This window comes from Octopus sinensis, linkage group LG4 (assembly GCF_006345805.1).
Source record: "Octopus sinensis linkage group LG4, ASM634580v1, whole genome shotgun sequence".
NCBI classification, from domain to species: Eukaryota; Metazoa; Mollusca; class Cephalopoda; order Octopoda; family Octopodidae; genus Octopus; species Octopus sinensis.
In genome coordinates this window covers 32,461,702-32,479,132 of record NC_043000.1, presented here as the reverse complement: position 1 = coordinate 32,479,132, position 17,431 = coordinate 32,461,702, and the positions used below count along the sequence as shown (strand labels likewise).

At 38.8% G+C, this 17,431-nt stretch overlaps 2 protein-coding genes across 2 annotated transcripts in view; one reads left to right on the top strand and one right to left on the bottom strand.

The window, feature by feature from the left end:
• The window catches only part of LOC115210422 (cyclin-dependent kinase-like 4), a 104,036-nt gene that overhangs the window by 41,858 nt on the left and 44,747 nt on the right, over positions 1 to 17,431 (bottom strand). The window lies entirely within an intron of this gene.
• Positions 6,638 to 17,431, top strand: part of LOC115210862 (zinc finger protein 37 homolog) — a 30,647-nt gene continuing 19,853 nt past the window's right edge. Inside the window, exon 1 of the mRNA XM_029779623.2 lies at positions 6,638 to 6,740. Coding sequence (XP_029635483.1) covers positions 6,677 to 6,740 — 64 coding nt within the window. The 5' untranslated portion in view covers positions 6,638 to 6,676. The remainder of the gene's footprint in view (positions 6,741 to 17,431) is intronic.

The following is a 17,431-nucleotide window of genomic DNA, read 5'->3' as shown; positions in this document are numbered from 1 at the left end:
ATTTGGTGTTGCTACATGATTTTACTTCACAAATGCTTTTTAGTAATTGCCATCTGGTGCATGAGAGAGTTCGATGCAGCTGCCCTCTTCTGCACCTCCTGCCGTGAAGTTGGTTCATCTGGGACACCTGACAAGAAGAGATCCAGTTTCATTTTAAAGACATCTGCATCCACCCCATGCAGGTCTCTTAGGTTCTTCGGGAGGATATTGAAGAGCTGTGGGCCTCGGAAGCCCAGGCTATCACAGTATCTTGTCCTACATCTTGATGGCAAATTTGGAGTCCTTGGCACTGTTCAATTGTTCATTTTGAATTGATAAAAGGTGGTTTTTTTCTAATTTTTATATATATATATATATTTTCCATACCTGTCATCTCTGAAGAACACAGGTATTCGATAATTATCTAATATCTGAAGGGAAACAAATTGGTAAGATTGGTTTCTGTAATGGATCTATAATATGGTATACATTGATTAATACATACATACATACATACATACATACATACATACATACATACATACACACATACATACATACAGACATACATACATACATACATACATACATACATACATACATACATACATACATACATACATATTAACTACATCTCAAAGATGGACCCTTGGATTTAGGTTAGAAACCATCTCTTTCTCTATTGGCAAGAAATCTTGAAATAAAACTGAATAATGACATATATTTATATATATATATATATACATTATATATATATACATGTATATATATATATATATATATGGCCTGCTCACTTAGCTAGCGGGGTGGCGTCATTTGAAGGCTAAGACAATGCGAAGCGCATTGTGACCAGCAATGTGTAACAACATCTGATAGCCTGGTCGGTGACGGTGACGGTGATATATATATATATATATATATATATATATATATATATACATACACACACACACATGCATATATATCTATATATATATATATTATCCGAACTGTACAATATTATATATTCATCACGGCTGACCTTACCAAGTGGTTTCATGCAAGGAATACGATGGAATGTGAGGTAACAATCCGATTATATAACCTTGCACTCATCAGAGCCAATACAGAAGGGAAAAGCGATTATTTCCTTCCATATCGGCTAACTCTGATGAGCGTAAACTTCTATAATCAGATTGTTACCTAACACTCTGTTGTATTCCTAGCAGGAACTAGTTGGTAAGATCAGCTGTAATGGATTTATAATATGGTACCCTTGGATAATATTGCCTCTCTATTGACAGATATACAAGGGCATCTTTTCCCTGACTTATGGACTCTTGGACAACTCATGCTCATATATACCAGTCCTGCATTATCCGATTCTAGGTTTTCCATTTATCAGATGTTCTTCCTAGAGGTAAGACAAATAATTTTCATGTTTGCTGCACACACGCGTCTTTGCTAGTATATACGCAGTGAAGCTATACAATAACGTCGTATTTATTACGATTGCTATTTTCCAGTAAATATCAGTGCCTCGTTGTACCATTTATTTACTTTTATATATATATAAATATATATATATATATATGTAAATATATATCATCATCATCATCATCATCATTTAACGTCCGCTTTCCATGCTAGCATGGGTTGGACGGTTCAACTGGGGTCTGGGGAGCCCAAAGGCTGCACCAGGCCAGTCAGATCCGGCAGTGTTTCTACAGCTGGATGCCCTTCCTAACGCCAACTACTCCGAGAGTGTAGTGGGTGATTTTATGTGCCACCGACACAGGTGCCAGACGAGGCTGGCAAAATATACCTGGCAAAATATATATATATATATATATATATTATATATATATATATATATATACATACACACACACACATGCATATATATCTATATATATATATATTATCCGAACTGTACAATATTATATATTCATCACGGCTGACCTTACCAAGTGGTTTCATGCAAGGAATACGATGGAATGTGAGGTAACAATCCGATTATATAACCTTGCACTCATCAGAGCCAATACAGAAGGGAAAAGCGATTATTTCCTTCCATATCGGCTAACTCTGATGAGCGTAAACTTCTATAATCAGATTGTTACCTAACACTCTGTTGTATTCCTAGCAGGAAACTAGTTGGTAAGATCAGCTGTAATGGATTTATAATATGGTACCCTTTGGATAATATTGCCTCTCTATTGACAGATATACAAGGGCATCTTTTCCCTGACTTATGGACTCTTGGACAACTCATGCTCATATATACCAGTCCTGCATTATCCGATTCTAGGTTTTCCATTTATCAGATGTTCTTCCTAGAGGTAAGACAAATAATTTTCATGTTTGCTGCACACACGCGTCTTTGCTAGTATATACGCAGTGAAGCTATACAATAACGTCGTATTTATTACGATTGCTATTTTCCAGTAAATATCAGTGCCTCGTTGTACCATTTATTTACTTTTATATATATATATATATTATATATATATATGTAAATATATATCATCATCATCATCATCATCATTTAACGTCCGCTTTCCATGCTAGCATGGGTTGGACGGTTCAACTGGGGTCTGGGGAGCCCAAAGGCTGCACCAGGCCAGTCAGATCCGGCAGTGTTTCTACAGCTGGATGCCCTTCCTAACGCCAACTACTCCGAGAGTGTAGTGGGTGATTTTATGTGCCACCGACACAGGTGCCAGACGAGGCTGGCAAAATATACCTGGCAAAATATATATATATATAATATATATATATATATATATGTATATCATCATCATCATCATCATCATCGTTTAATATCCGCTTTCCATGCTGGCATGGGTTGGATGGTCTGACTGAGGACTGGTGAACCATAGGCGGTACCAGGCTCAATCTGATCTGGCAAAGTTTCTACAGCTGGATGTTCTTCCTAATGTCAACCACTCCCAGAGTGTAGTGGGTGCTTTTTATGTGCCACCAGCACAAGAGCCAGTCAGGCGGTTCTGGCAATGACCACGTTCAAAAGGTGTTTTCACGAGCTACCTGCACAGGAGTCAGTCCAGCAGCACTGGCAATGACCACGCTCGAATGTTGTTTTTCACGTGCCACATGTGCTGGTATGGCAATACTGGCAACAATCATGTTGAATGGTGCTTTTTACATGTCACCGGCACGGGAGCCAATCAGTGGCTCTAGCAACAACCATGTTTGGATATGCTTTGAACAATCCACTGACACGAATGCCAATCAGGTGGTAGTGTCATCAGCCATGTCAGTGATTTTGATTTGTTTACACTTGCATCAATAGGTCATCGCAAGCAAGGTTTATTGTCCAATGAATTAGGGGTACTCATAAATGGGCTGGTTACACCCTCTGGCATAGGCCATGGGCTATAGTCTCACTTGGCTTGTCTGGTCTTCTCAAGCACAGCATATCTCCAAAGGTCTCGGTCACTAGTCATTGCCTCGGTAAGGCCCAATGTTCAAAGGTCGTGCTTCACCACCTCGTCCCAGGTTTTTCCAATGAGGTCTGATCAAAAAATATTGGGATTAGTGCTATGAAAAAGAAAATTACAACACAGATCAATTTAGCATTTAATCTCCCTTGATGTATTCCTCTCCTGAAACCACAGACTTTATCCAGCATCATTTCTATAGACGGAAGCACTCCTGCAATTCCTCTTTTAGCAGAGTAAGCAGCTGTCTCATAGCATTTTCTTGGATTTCCTTGGTATTTTGAAATCATGCTCCTTTCAAACAGGACACTAAACTTTGTTTGCGAAGACCTGTTGAGGTAAGTGAAATCGAAATCAAAATCAAATTCAATGACTGGCATCTGTGCTAGTGCAGCGCTAAGAGCACCATACGAGTGTGATCGTTGCCAGAGTAGCTAACTAGCTTCCATGCCAGTGGCACGTAAAAAGCACCACTCGAGTGTGATTGTTTCCAGTGTCACCTTACTAGCACTTGTGTCGGTGGCATGTGAAAAAACATTTGAGCGAGGTCGTTTGCCAGTGCCGCTGGACTGGCTCCTGTGCAGGTGGCACATACAAAAACACCATTTGAGCATGGCCATTGCCAGTACCACCAAACTGGCCCCCGTGCCAGTGGCACGTAAAAGTACCCACTACACTCTCGGAGTGGTTAGCGTTAGGAAGGGCATCCAGCTGTAGAAACTCAGATTGGAGCCTGGTGTAACTATCTGGTTTGCCAGTCAAATCGTCCAACCCATGCCAGCATGGAAAGTGGACGTTAAATGATGATGATGATGATAAAGCTAAGTGCTTTATGAATGTGAAACCCTGGGTAACCCCATAACTATCTTTAATTGCTCTACTGCTTCTCCACTCCAGCACAGAAGTTACTCAGTTATCTAGAAGATATACATTGTTACAGACTCTGCCTGTCACTGATTGGTGTGGAGACAGCATGTTCTTTGTTTATCTCCTTAACTTCTTGGAGATTTTAGGTATAATTATACTAATGTGTCCATCTGTTCTAATTTAATTAAATTCTATGTCTTTGTGCAGCTGAGGATTGCTCTGCATTTTAAATTGATGTAATGATTGCATTGTTCAATTAAATGCAGTTGCATGAAACGATTGTACTACATTACCTCTAGATATCCTTGTTGCTTATTTTGATTATATATCTATCTCTATATATATATATACATATATACTCTCTTACTTGTTTCACTCATTTGACTGTAGCCATGCTGGAGCACCGCCATTTTTAGTTGAACAAATCGACCCAGGGCTTATTCTTTGTAAGCCTAGTACTTATTCTATCGGTTTCTTTTGCTGAACCGCTAGGTTACAGGGACGTAAACACACCAGCATCAGTTGTCAAGCGATGTTGGTGGGTGGGGGGAAACAAACACACAAACATATACACACATAGATACATACATACATATATACATACATACATATATATATATATATATATATATATATATACATATATACAACGGGCTTCTTTCAGTTTCCGTCTATCAATGTATTCAAATATTTAGAACCATGGTTTATATGTTTACCTTATACTTAAACTTTTTATAGATTGGTAACTAACCAGCATTTTCATTGGATTTGTTATCCCTTAATGAAGTTTATTACCTTTACCTGATTATATATATATATATATATTTACATATATATATGTATTCACACATGCACATATAAATACATACATATTTTTTCATAAATAGATACATATATGTAAATATATGTACATAAATACACTCACACACATATATATACACATGTATTCACATACACGCGCACACACACACACATATACATATACATACACATGCATTTACACCTACACACACATGTGTGTCTGTCATAATAGTGTAATGTAATAATTCCCGCTCAGAGTTTCGCGGTGTTCTCCAATCGAGTGACGATGGTCATCATCGCCACGAAACTCTTAGTATTTACCAAAAGTAATCTCAGCGCAGCACTACAAGAAGTGTATACACTCGTCCCTTGTATTGATTTTAATTTCTCTATTGTTTACAAGCTAAAGCATGCATGTTTATATCCATACATATGTACACACACACGCACGCATACATATATATACATATATAATGCATTGTTAAAGAATTTAGTAAATATATATATATATAAAGTATATGTTGTACATTACTGCATATACTTTATACGCACTTTTGACAAGTTGTGGTGCATCTGAGAAGTGTATGCAATAATTTCATTATATATATATATAATATATATATATATATATATATAATATATATATATATATATATTTGTATATATACGTGTGTGTGTATATATATATATATATATACTGATGTTTTTAGGCATATAGGCGCGCGCTGACGTCCAAACGCATTGTTAAAGAATTTAGTAAATATTGAAAATATATATATATTTACATGTATGTGTTTGTCAATAATATAAATAAATATACATTATATATATATATATATATATATATATATATATATATATATATATATATACATATAGCTATGGTATGTATACAGCTGTAATCCCGTCTACCTTCCCTCTATATTAATCGTTAAAAATATTGCTTTGTTGTACCGGTCGGTCGGTTGGTCGGTCGGTCGTAACGTTTTAAAAATTATTTTTATTTCGTTTTATTTTTCGTTTTCTTTTCTAGGGTTGTAAATATTCTTGCAAGAAATGGATTTACTAAATACTTTAAAAACAAAAAAAAAACCCCACCCAACACTGATTTCTTTCTGTGCATTGTTTGGTACTACTAGCGAACAGTGGTCCCAATGCGCGCACACGCGCATTCGCGCATCCGTATTTGCTACTCGTAAGTAGTCGATTCTACAATCACTACCTAGCAAAGTAAATAAAACACAAAATGAATAAATTTTTTACACAAAGTAAATAATTTTTGTTAAACAAAGTAAATAAAACACAAAAATACAGAGTAAATAATTTTTTAAACAAAGTAAATAACACACACAAAAACACAAAGTAAGGATCGACTAGTCATGACTAGCTAGCGCGGATGCGTGACTATGCGAGCGCGCGCACCGGGACCACTGTTCGCTAGTAGTACCACAATGTTTTGTGTGTTGTGGATGAAGAAAACTAGTTTCTAATTTAATAACAGTAAAATAAAAATACTTTGGTAACGAGATTATTTCTGGTTTCGAAAACGAGGCTTAGCAGACGAGACGCCGAAATTACAAGTGAGAAAAATGGCGACAGGAAAGCTGAAAGGAAAACCTTGGAAAAAGTCGAGAAGAGGGACCGGAATCAAAGGTGAATTTCATTGAAAAGTATACAGAACCAGGCTTTGGTAGTTACTGAAACGATTTGAGCTAGATTTGATGATTTTCTAGATTTAATAGCTTCAATGTGTTTATGTCGGCTGCTACGGGGAACTGGAATAAGTTTTGTAGTTGTTTTGAGTTTTCGTCTTGTTTGAGATTCCATTGACCCTGGCTCGATTATTTATACTTTTACATGTCCATACATTTATATAGCTGTTCGTTAATTTCTGTCAGTCACAAAACGTATTCAGACGTTTCTAGAAGCATACATTTTTTAGATATTAAGTGTTATATTTAATTAAAAAAAAAAAAAAGTAATATATATGTATGTCTATACATGTATAGAATTGAGTATAAACACGTGTGTGTATATATTTATATACTTATGTATGTATATGGAATATATAGGTAAAGATATTTTTCAAAGCGTATATATACTTATAGAAATATGCATATGCATTCATTTGTCTATATGTAAAAACACGTGTGCATATATATATATATATATATGTATATATACATGTGTATGTGTGTACATGTGATGAATCGATATTTATATGTGTCCGTATTTTTATATTTTTACTTATAAATATATATGTATGAAAAGTACATTTATATTAATATTTATGCGTGTATATAAATTCAAGCACACGTGTGTGTGTATATCTATATATATATTGAGAGAGAGAGAGATACATACACGACTATATATATATATAATACACACACACCAGGTTTTGTATTTTTAAATTCTTGTTTGTGTGTATAACCATGTTCCTTAAACTATTTTAGTGTTTGTACGTTTATCGGACTGTTGCATCTTTAGAACGATAATACTGAGATACCTAGTACAGTCTAATAAAGCATATATATATATATATATACACGTGTGTGTGTGTATACTTATATATGTGTATATATATATATATATACTGTATATGTATATATATGTGTACATACTGTATATGTATATATATGCGTATATACTGTATGTATATATATATATGCATATACCATATGTGTATGTATATACATGTGCATGTATACTTATGTACATTTGTGTATGTATATATATGTGTGTGTGTGTTTTTGTATATATATATGTACATATGTATATGTATATACATATATATTTGTGTATGCATGTATATATATATATATGTGTGTGTATGCATGTATATATATATATATATCTATATATATATATATATATATATATATGTGTGTATGCATGTATATATACATGTGTGTGTATGCATGTACATATGTATGTGTGTGCATCTCATTATCACACATATGCATCACATATCTATATGTAAATACTTTCAGAATTTCCTTTCAAGTGGTAAGCTCCCCTGCAAGTTAAAGGAGGGAATAATATGTCCTATCCATAAAGGAGGAAGCAGAGCAGATGCTAAAAGCTACAGTCTTATCTGTCTAGCCTCACACATCAGTAAAGTCATGGAGTAAAATGTCCAAAGGAAAGTAATTGCATTTCCTGAACTCCAAGCTGCCTGACAGTTTTTATAGCACTCAGCAACTCAAATTTGGATGTGATATATCATGACTTTGAAACACTTTTGATTAAGTCAACCATGGTCTGATATGTTACAAGATGCATGATCTCAGTATTGTCAGAAAACTCGGAGAGTGACTACATGACTTTTTAAAAGGTAAAAGACAGGCAGTGGTAGCCAGTGGAACCACCTTTAAGGAAACACGAGTAGTGGGTGATGTCCCACAAGGAATTGTCTTAGATCCATTTCTTTTTATAGTAGCTCACTCAGCTCACTCAGACATGCCCTCACCTGCTCATGTAGCCACTCTTGCTAGCTATGCAGATGATACAAAAGCCTCTCAGAGAATAAAGAACCCTGGAGATGTTGTGCACTTGTGACACAAGTTGGAGACAATATACAGGTAGGCTGAGGATAATAACATGCAGTTTAATGCTGGGAAATTTGAAGCCATGCACTACCAGTACTTGAAACTGAATGAAATGCAGACAGGATATCCTGGCCAGGAGGTATTGCTATTCCTGAATCAACATAGGTGTGCAACCTGGGCATTGACATGAGTAATGATGCATCTTTCCAGGTGCATATTACTAACTTGACAATAAAATGCAGCAGGCTGGCCAAATGGATTCTTACAACTTTCATAATGAGAGAACAGGAAACCATGATGGTCCTCTGGCGGACATTTGTCCTCAGCTGCTTAGATTACTGCTCGAAGCTATGGTCACCAAGGGTTAGAGAGCTGCAATTATCCTTCTTTTCAATAAAGGAAAGAGAGGCAGAGTATATTGTAACCATAGAGTTACTGCTCTACTGTCAGCTGTTGGCAAGTATTCTTCTCACCTGTCTGAATAAACACCTTGCAAACGACTTCCTATCTGAATCCTAATGTGGCTTTTGTTCTGGTAGACGAAGACTGATTCATATGATTTTTACAGCGAGACAGGTACAGGAGAAGTGCTGTGAGCAAAATGTGAAACCATCTTAGTTGTACTGAAAGTGATAGACAAGCTTGTCCACTGTAGTAACACACTCAGCTGTTCTTGTTCTTTGGATGATGAAATATCTTTAAAGCTTCTGAAGGCAACTGATACCTTCAGGGCTCTCAAGTCTCATGTCTGGTCCCAGCATAGCATCACAAAATGAACAAAAGTTGCTGTGTAATGTACATGTGTGCAGATGTTGCTCCTTTACTCATATGGACTCTTTACAGGCATCATGTAAATGTCTTTGAAAAACCTCCATTAGAGATGTCTGAGATACATTCAGAATGTTGGCTGGTTGTTGCAAACTCCAGACAAGGTCTTAAAGGGAGCTGACAGCCTGAGTGATGCTGCAAAAGCACCATTTCTGTTGGACTGAACTCCTTGTTTGGATGAGTGATCAGATGAATCCCTAACCAGATACTTTATAGCAAATTTGTTTGTAGAAAGTATCCTTAGCAAAAATGAAGACCGTGATTTAAGGATTGTGTAAAGTTCTCATTAAAGATATGTGAGACATGGGACATCAGTAGGGAAAACAATGCTTGTCATCACCACCAATGGAAGAAACAAGTAAAGAAAGGAGCGGGTATTTTTGAAAAAAACCTACACTGTACATGCTGAATTTAAGCAAGTTGCTCAAAAACGCACTGCCATTGTAGTGAATGGGGGAAGCTTAATCTACAATATTTGTGGACATGTGTTTATCAAGAGCTTGGCTTCTTAGTCACCAGCAGATCCACAAGTGTAAGTATAATTTTGTCTGAGTGTACAGTGTTCTTATTGGTCACTGATGGTCTTTCTCGGTGTTCAGCGGACAGCCATCATGTATGTGTGTGTACACACGCATATATTCTTTTATTCTTCTATGTTTCAGCCCTAAGGCTGTGGCCACTAAATGAATTCAGTGTACAGGTAGTAGTTCACCAAGGCTCAGTTCTCAGCCCCCTCTTGTCTATTTTAGTCCTCCAGTCTTTAAGAAGAGTTCAAGACTGGCTGTCCCTGGGAGCTCCTTTATGCTGATGCCCTTGTTTTTATAGCTGACCTAGAGAAAAAATTTCAGGTGTGGAAACAAGGTCTGGAATATAAGGGCTTTAGAGTTAATTTAGCAAAAACTAAAGTTTTAGTAAGTAGGAAAACAGACAAATCACAAGTCCCTTCTGGGAGATGGCCCTGCTCAGTATATAAGTTGGGTGTTGGTAGAAACTCTATAAGTTGTACCCAGTGTAAGCTTTGGACACATAAGAGGTGTAGAGGTATCACAGGAAGGTTAACGGAAAATATAGTCTTCATGTGGGAAAATGTTGAGTGTGGAAAAGTGCAATAAGGACTAAAAATGTGCAGACAGTAGATTTCCTCAAATACTCATGGGGATCATTAGATGTAGTAGACAGCTTCTGTTTCCAAGGAGACCAAGTTAGCAGTGGTGGAAAGAGATCTGAAAATGTAGTTGCTAGAATAAGAATGGGCTGGGCAAAGTTCAGAGAGCTTCTACCTTTGTTGGTGACTAAGGGCCTCTCCCTCAGTGTGGAAGGGGTAGACCCAGGAATGGGTGGGACGGAGTGGTGAAAAAGGATCTTCATATGCTGGACCTCACTGAGGAAGTGACTAGATGTGGCTATTTACTGTACTTGATAAGACGCGTCAGGCTAAATAAAATCACTGTCTTCCGCACATACAGGCTGGTCTTTTCAGGTGCCAGTGCCACTTAAAAAACGCCTGTGCTGGTTCTGCATAAATGTACCCATGCTGGTGGCAAATAAAAACACTCAGCACACTCTTAAGTAGTTGCAATTATGAAGGGCATCCAGCTGTAGAAACCATGCCACAACAAACAAGTGGAGTCTGAACATCTTCCAGCTAGCCAGCTCTATGTCAAACGGTCCAGCCCCTGCCAGCATGGAAAGCAGATGTTAAACGATGATCATGATACATATATATTGTGTTACACTAAGAAGATCATTGCACCAGAAGTTTTGATTCAATTTAAATATAACAGAATACTCCAAATTGGTAGATTATCTGCATAAGTGGGGTCAAGACTGGCTAGTTTGTATTGGCATCGTAATAATGATGTCAAACGAGGTAGTGATATTTTGAAATCATTTAATATGTACATTTCAAGTTTGTGTAACATATAGGAAATGCTTCTATTATGTAAGACCAAGCTCAGTTAAAATATTTTGGAGTGCTTTTTACTGAGAAAGGTCTTACATATTGGATGCATTTCCTATTATATATTATGCAAACACCTGAATGATTTCAAAATATCACTATTTGGTTTCACTTCAATATTACACCTAATGTATATGCATCAGCATTGTAATCATCATCATCATTTAACATCCGTTGTCTATGCTGGCAAGGGTTGGAGACTTCCTTTCTCCCATTCATTCTCTTCATTTAGTAACATTCCATAGTGGTGTCTCCAAGTCTCTGTCTTTGCAGCATCATTAAATGCAAGTGAGCCATCATCCATACGGACACTTTTCTCTCCTATGACATCACACACTGACTTGCAATTCAAAAAACTTCAAGTCTCTGGTCCTCACGATGTAGAACATTGGCAAATTTTTTCTTATCTACTTCCCCTCTGGCTAAGTAAACATGTCTCCTAGTTTCCCTTCTGGTGATCTGAAACAGTTCCCTGCTACCACCACACTTCCAGTTCTGTTTCTTTTCTCCAATGGCTCTGTCAACTACATTGTTCCCACCACCCTGTCACAATTAGGTCAAGAGGGGACTTTGCACCAGCCACAGATCTGGTCAGTAGCCCTCAACAGGTTGTCCTGTAGAAACCTTCAGTTGTCCTCCACATTATGTGATGCTATATCCTCCTCTTTTTCGTCAAGTGCCTCAAGTAAAACATTTCTAAATCTCTGTCCAATCAGGATCTTTAAGCTTCCAGACCTTTCTTTCCCACACTGGTTGTCTTCTGAGCAGCCATTTAGCCCTGCTCCTGAAGTCGCTAACAACTAACCCATGTTGTGGGGCGCATTCTTCACCTGGGAAAGTTTTGGCATTTATAAGCAGCCATCTTTCCTTTTTTTCTGGTGAGAATTTAGACAATCTGACTAGTGTGCTTGCCAGACTAGTAGATGAATAGGCAACTGGAAGGTTTCCTGAAGTTAGTTTTACAGTTCATAAGATCATTTGCATCACAGAACTCCAGCAGCCTGGTTCCTTCTTCATTGCAGGAACCAAATTCATTGTCACCATGTACACCATGGAAGCTCCCTGATGTCCAACATACTCATTGAAGTCGCCAGTCACAAAGAGAAGGTCCCTGTCATTCGTCGACAGGGTAGTCTGCAAGAGGGTGTCATAAAATTGGTCTTTCTGTTCATCAGGTAGACCTGGCTGAGATAATGGTTGCTGTTCCATGTTGCAGCACTAGTCTAATCTTAAGTATTCTATCACAGACTCTGGACTACCTCGATTACCTTATCAACCCATTTCTCAGCAAGGAGTATGCCCACGCCCCCACCCCATCACTGTTTCCTACCCAGAAAATCCTATACCTATGTTCTTTGCCTGTGAATAACCTAGCAGAACCTCCTCTCCACCTTACCTCTTTGATGCAGCACAAATCTACATGCCTCCATTCAAGCATCTCAACAATCTCACCAGACCTATCTTTCAATGTGCCCACATTAAATATACCAACTCTGAGGGTGTGGAAGGTATGGGCTGAGGAGACATGGAGATGGGGGATAGCAATATTCTGCATCTGAAAAGAATGCTCACATGTATATTTGGCAACCTGCATACACTTCACCAGATGATATACTTCTGGAAAGTTTTACAGACTTTTACAGTTCCAGTGATGGATTGGATTTGTAGTCTTCAAATCAGCTTTCTCCTTTCTAGTTTTGAGAAGCCTAATTTCTCAAGATTGGTATTTAGGCAGTGTGTTACATATCCTAGTACCCCAATAATTACAGGTTTAAACCTGAACTTGTAATCTGGATAGAATAGCTGTAGATTCCTCAATAGTTCAGCATAGGTGTTCTCTTTTTCAGTGATTTTCAGTGATATCTTCAGTGTGAACTCTACAAAGTCTGCATCAGTTGTCACATTTTACAGCTCTTCCTGCATCTCTCACCCTTTTGTGCCTCAGGTACTTGATTTACATCTCCTATTCCTGGACTGCAAACCCATATCCTTCAAAGTGGGAGGTAGCAATCTGGCTATTGGTCTATGATAAACTGCTTTGATGATCAATGTTACTCTCATCTCTGAGCTTTCTACTAACATATCCAAGAATAGTCTTCTCATATAGGTTCATCGTTTCATCTAATGATACATTGCTGTAGATTTGTGCGACTTCTTTGGGCATGTATTCTAGATTATAAGACACAGAGTGTTGCACAAGGAGCTGCTTTCCAAGTCTCGTGATGTTATCAACCTCATGTATGCAAACTTGGTCAAGGGATACACTTTGACACTTGGTGTTTAAAAGATGTTGCCAAAGGAATATAATGCGACATTCAAAGGTATTTTGGATCAATGTTAAGCTTCTACCGCCTTGTTTTTGTTTTAGGTAGAGGAAGTCTATGTCACTGTTTATGTGGAAATTATGTGTGCTTGTTAGTATTTTTCGAATTTTCACATCAATGGCTTGGACCTCATCAAGCGTCTAATCAAGCAGCCCAAATGTTGGTACTGGCACTGCAAACGCATTGTGGGCTACTGTTTTATTGAATGCAGAGTTTCTGAGGTTCAAATTTTCTTTATTCGGCTGTAATACTCTTTAGTGACATGTGTTTTGTTACAGGTGCCATTGTAAGATATGTTTTCATCCACCCCTAGATACCTGTAACATACATGTATGTATGTCTGTGTAGATGGATAGACAGGTAGATGTTGACAGCATTGCAATAAATAAAACAAGAGAGGGAAAGCTGAGGGCCCAACAGGGATAGTTGAAGAAATGCTCAAAATATCACACGAAATGGGTTTCACAATTACCACCAGGATAATTAGTCAAGTCATACACAATAACTGGTATAGCAGTATCCTTGTAACCAAGGGCAAAGGACTTGCCCCTCCTCCATTTCTATTCCGTTAAGCATTCATTTGCTTAGCACTCATCCCTTAATTCCTCCTCTATTTATGGCACTACTCTATTGGCACATATTTCTCTCCTACCTCCATATTCTTTGCATTACTAGTCACCTCTCCTCCCTGGGACCAATTCTAACTTTCATTCTCATTAACCTCCATTTCCCCACTATTTTCACTTATCACCTTCCTGTGCTTCAGTTCTCTCTCTCTCTCCATTTCAATATCTCACGTGTTTGCTTTCAATCGGAATGCTCTCTCATATCTGCCACCCTTAGGTAGCTCTATATCATCTTCCCCACAGCTTCTCCACCTTGCACATCTTCCCCTTACCTTCTACTCTATTCTCTTTCCTGAGCCACACTTCTGTCTCACTCACCTTACCCATTCACCATACTGGTATTCCCATCAATCGCTCTTCCACCTTTGTTCATCACTCACTATATTTACCTCTGTCTTCATCTCACCTCACTTACTGTCCTGCCTCTGATCAGCTGTCCATGTCCTCTCTTATGCTCACTTTCTTGTACATTGAGAGTTTGCTTTGGTGTCTCATTACCACCATTGTTATCTTCTTCCCAGCTGTTCCCACCCACCCACCTTTATATAATGTAGAGCAATCATGTTTCTCATCTCTAGCAAGACACTTGTCCTTGTCCATCTATCAGACATAAGCCTCTCAACATCTGGCATAAAGCTGCTACCCCTTCCAGATACTACCCCACTTAGTTGAGGGGGTTTTATTCCTGTTCTTTTTCCGTTTTGCATGTCAGTTGGCAACGTCACAACTGCTGGTGGAACCAAAAAAAGGTACATTACAAAGTGGTTAGTGTTAGGGAAGTCATCCGGCTGTAGAAACCATGTCAAAGCTGACAATGGAGTTCATTGTCCCCTACAGCTCACAGGATCCTGTCAGACTGTCCAACCCTTGCCAGTATGGAAAATAGATGATAGGAGATGATGAGTATGATGATATACTTGTGTGTGTGTATGTGTGCAAGTTTGGCTGCACCAATACATGCACACCTTATTGACCATGGACAAAGTTGTTCATTTTGTATGGGGAAATATGATGTAATGCTGTGTCATCATCATCATCGTTTGATGTCCGTTTTCCATGCTAGCTTGGGTTGGATGGTTCGACTGTGGGCTGGAAAGCCAGGAGACTGCGCTAGGCCCCAGTCTGATCTGGCAGTGTTTCTACAGCTTGATGCCCTTCCTAACGCCAACCACTCTGTGAGCGTAGTGGGTGCTTTTTATGTACCACTGGCACAGGGGCCAGAGGAGGCTGGCAAACGGCCACGATTGGTTGGTGCTTTTTACGTGTCACCGACAGAGACGCCAGTCAGACAGCGCTGGCATTGACCATGTTCGGAAGGTGTTTTTACATGCCAGCGTCACAGGTATCTTATCTACAATTTCCATTTGATTTTTATTTTGATGTTGGTGTTGATGTAGTTGACTCAATAAGTCTCCTCAAGAACAGCAGGTCACTCTACGATCCAAGGTTAGCACAGCAGGCTGTCCTGTGAGCCATGAACTCACATCATTTGTTGGGTCTTCCTAGTCACATCATATCTCAGAGTTGTCAGTCTTTCGTCATTGCCTCTGTGAGGCCCAACGTGCCACCGGCATGGGTATCACAACTACAATATCTATTTGATTTTTATTTTGATGTTAATGTACTGGACTCAATAGGTCTCCTCAAACACAGCAGGTCGCCCTACGAACCAAGGTTAGTAGCAGGCCGTCTGTGAGCCATAAACTCACTTCATTTGTCGGGTCTTCGAAGTCACAGCATATCTCCAGAGGTCTCGGTCTTTCATCATAGCCTCTGTGAGGCCCAACGTACGAAGGTCATGCTTGACCACCTCATCCCATGTCTTCCTGGGTCTACTGATACCCCGGATTTCTTCAACAGTTTGGGAGCTGCACTTCTTCACACATCTCTCCTCATCCATCCGTAGTACATGGCCATCCAACACAAACGTCTCTCCTGCACACCGCATCCAATGCTTCTTATGTCCAACATATATATATATGTACATACATATATATATGTATTATTCGAAGCCTTTGATGAAATAGAACGGAATATAGCTTTGCATGATGTGGAAGACAACTGGAGGTTTCTACAGGACAACCTGCTGAGGGCCACTGGCCAGATCTGTGGATAGTGCAAAGTCCCCTCTCCACCCAAAATAATGTAGTCGTGCAACAATGTTGTTGACAGGGCTATTAGAGAAAAGAAACAGACTTGGAAGGACTGGAAGAACGGCGATAGCAGGGAATTGTATCAGACTGCCAGAAGGGAGGCTAGGAGACGGGTTTATTTAGCCAGAGGAGAAGCAGATAAGAATAAATTTGCCAATGTTCTGCACCATGAGGACCAAAGACTTGAGGTATTTCGTGTTGCAAGGCAGTGTGTGAGAGAGAATCGTGATGTCGTAGGAGAGAAATGTGCCCGCATGGATGATGGTTCACTTGCACTAAACGAGGCTGCAAAGTGAGAGATTTGGAGACGCCTCTATGAAAGGTTGCTGAATAAAGAAATTGAATGGGAGAAAGAGAGTCTGCCAAATGTTGACCCAGCAGAGGGACCAGCTATCCGAATTGATAGTACCTTCATAGATAAAGCAATTAAGAGTATGAAGACAGAGAAAGCCTCCGGCCTATCAGGAATCACTGCAGAGATGTTCAAAATATCTGGTGGTGTTGGCTATAGCCTAGTCATTTGTATAGTTAACCAGGTGATACATGAAGGAGTCATACCCAATGACTGGTGTAGCAGTACTATAGTCAACTGCTACAAAGGTAAAGGTGACGCCTTAGATACAAATAATTACAGAGGTATCAAGTTGTTGGATCAGGTAATGAAGGTCACTGTGAGGGTCATAGCCCAACTAATTAAGGAGAGAGTCAGTTTAGATGAGATGCAGTTTGGGTTCATGCCAAGGAAAAGCACCACTGGTGCTATATTTCTGGTAAGACAGCTGCAGGAGAAATGCCTGGTCAAAGACAGACCTCTGTACCTGGCTTTCGTTGACATGGAGAAAGCCTTTGACAGGGTCCCCCGATCCCTTATCTGGTAGTCAATGAGGAAACTAGGGATAGAT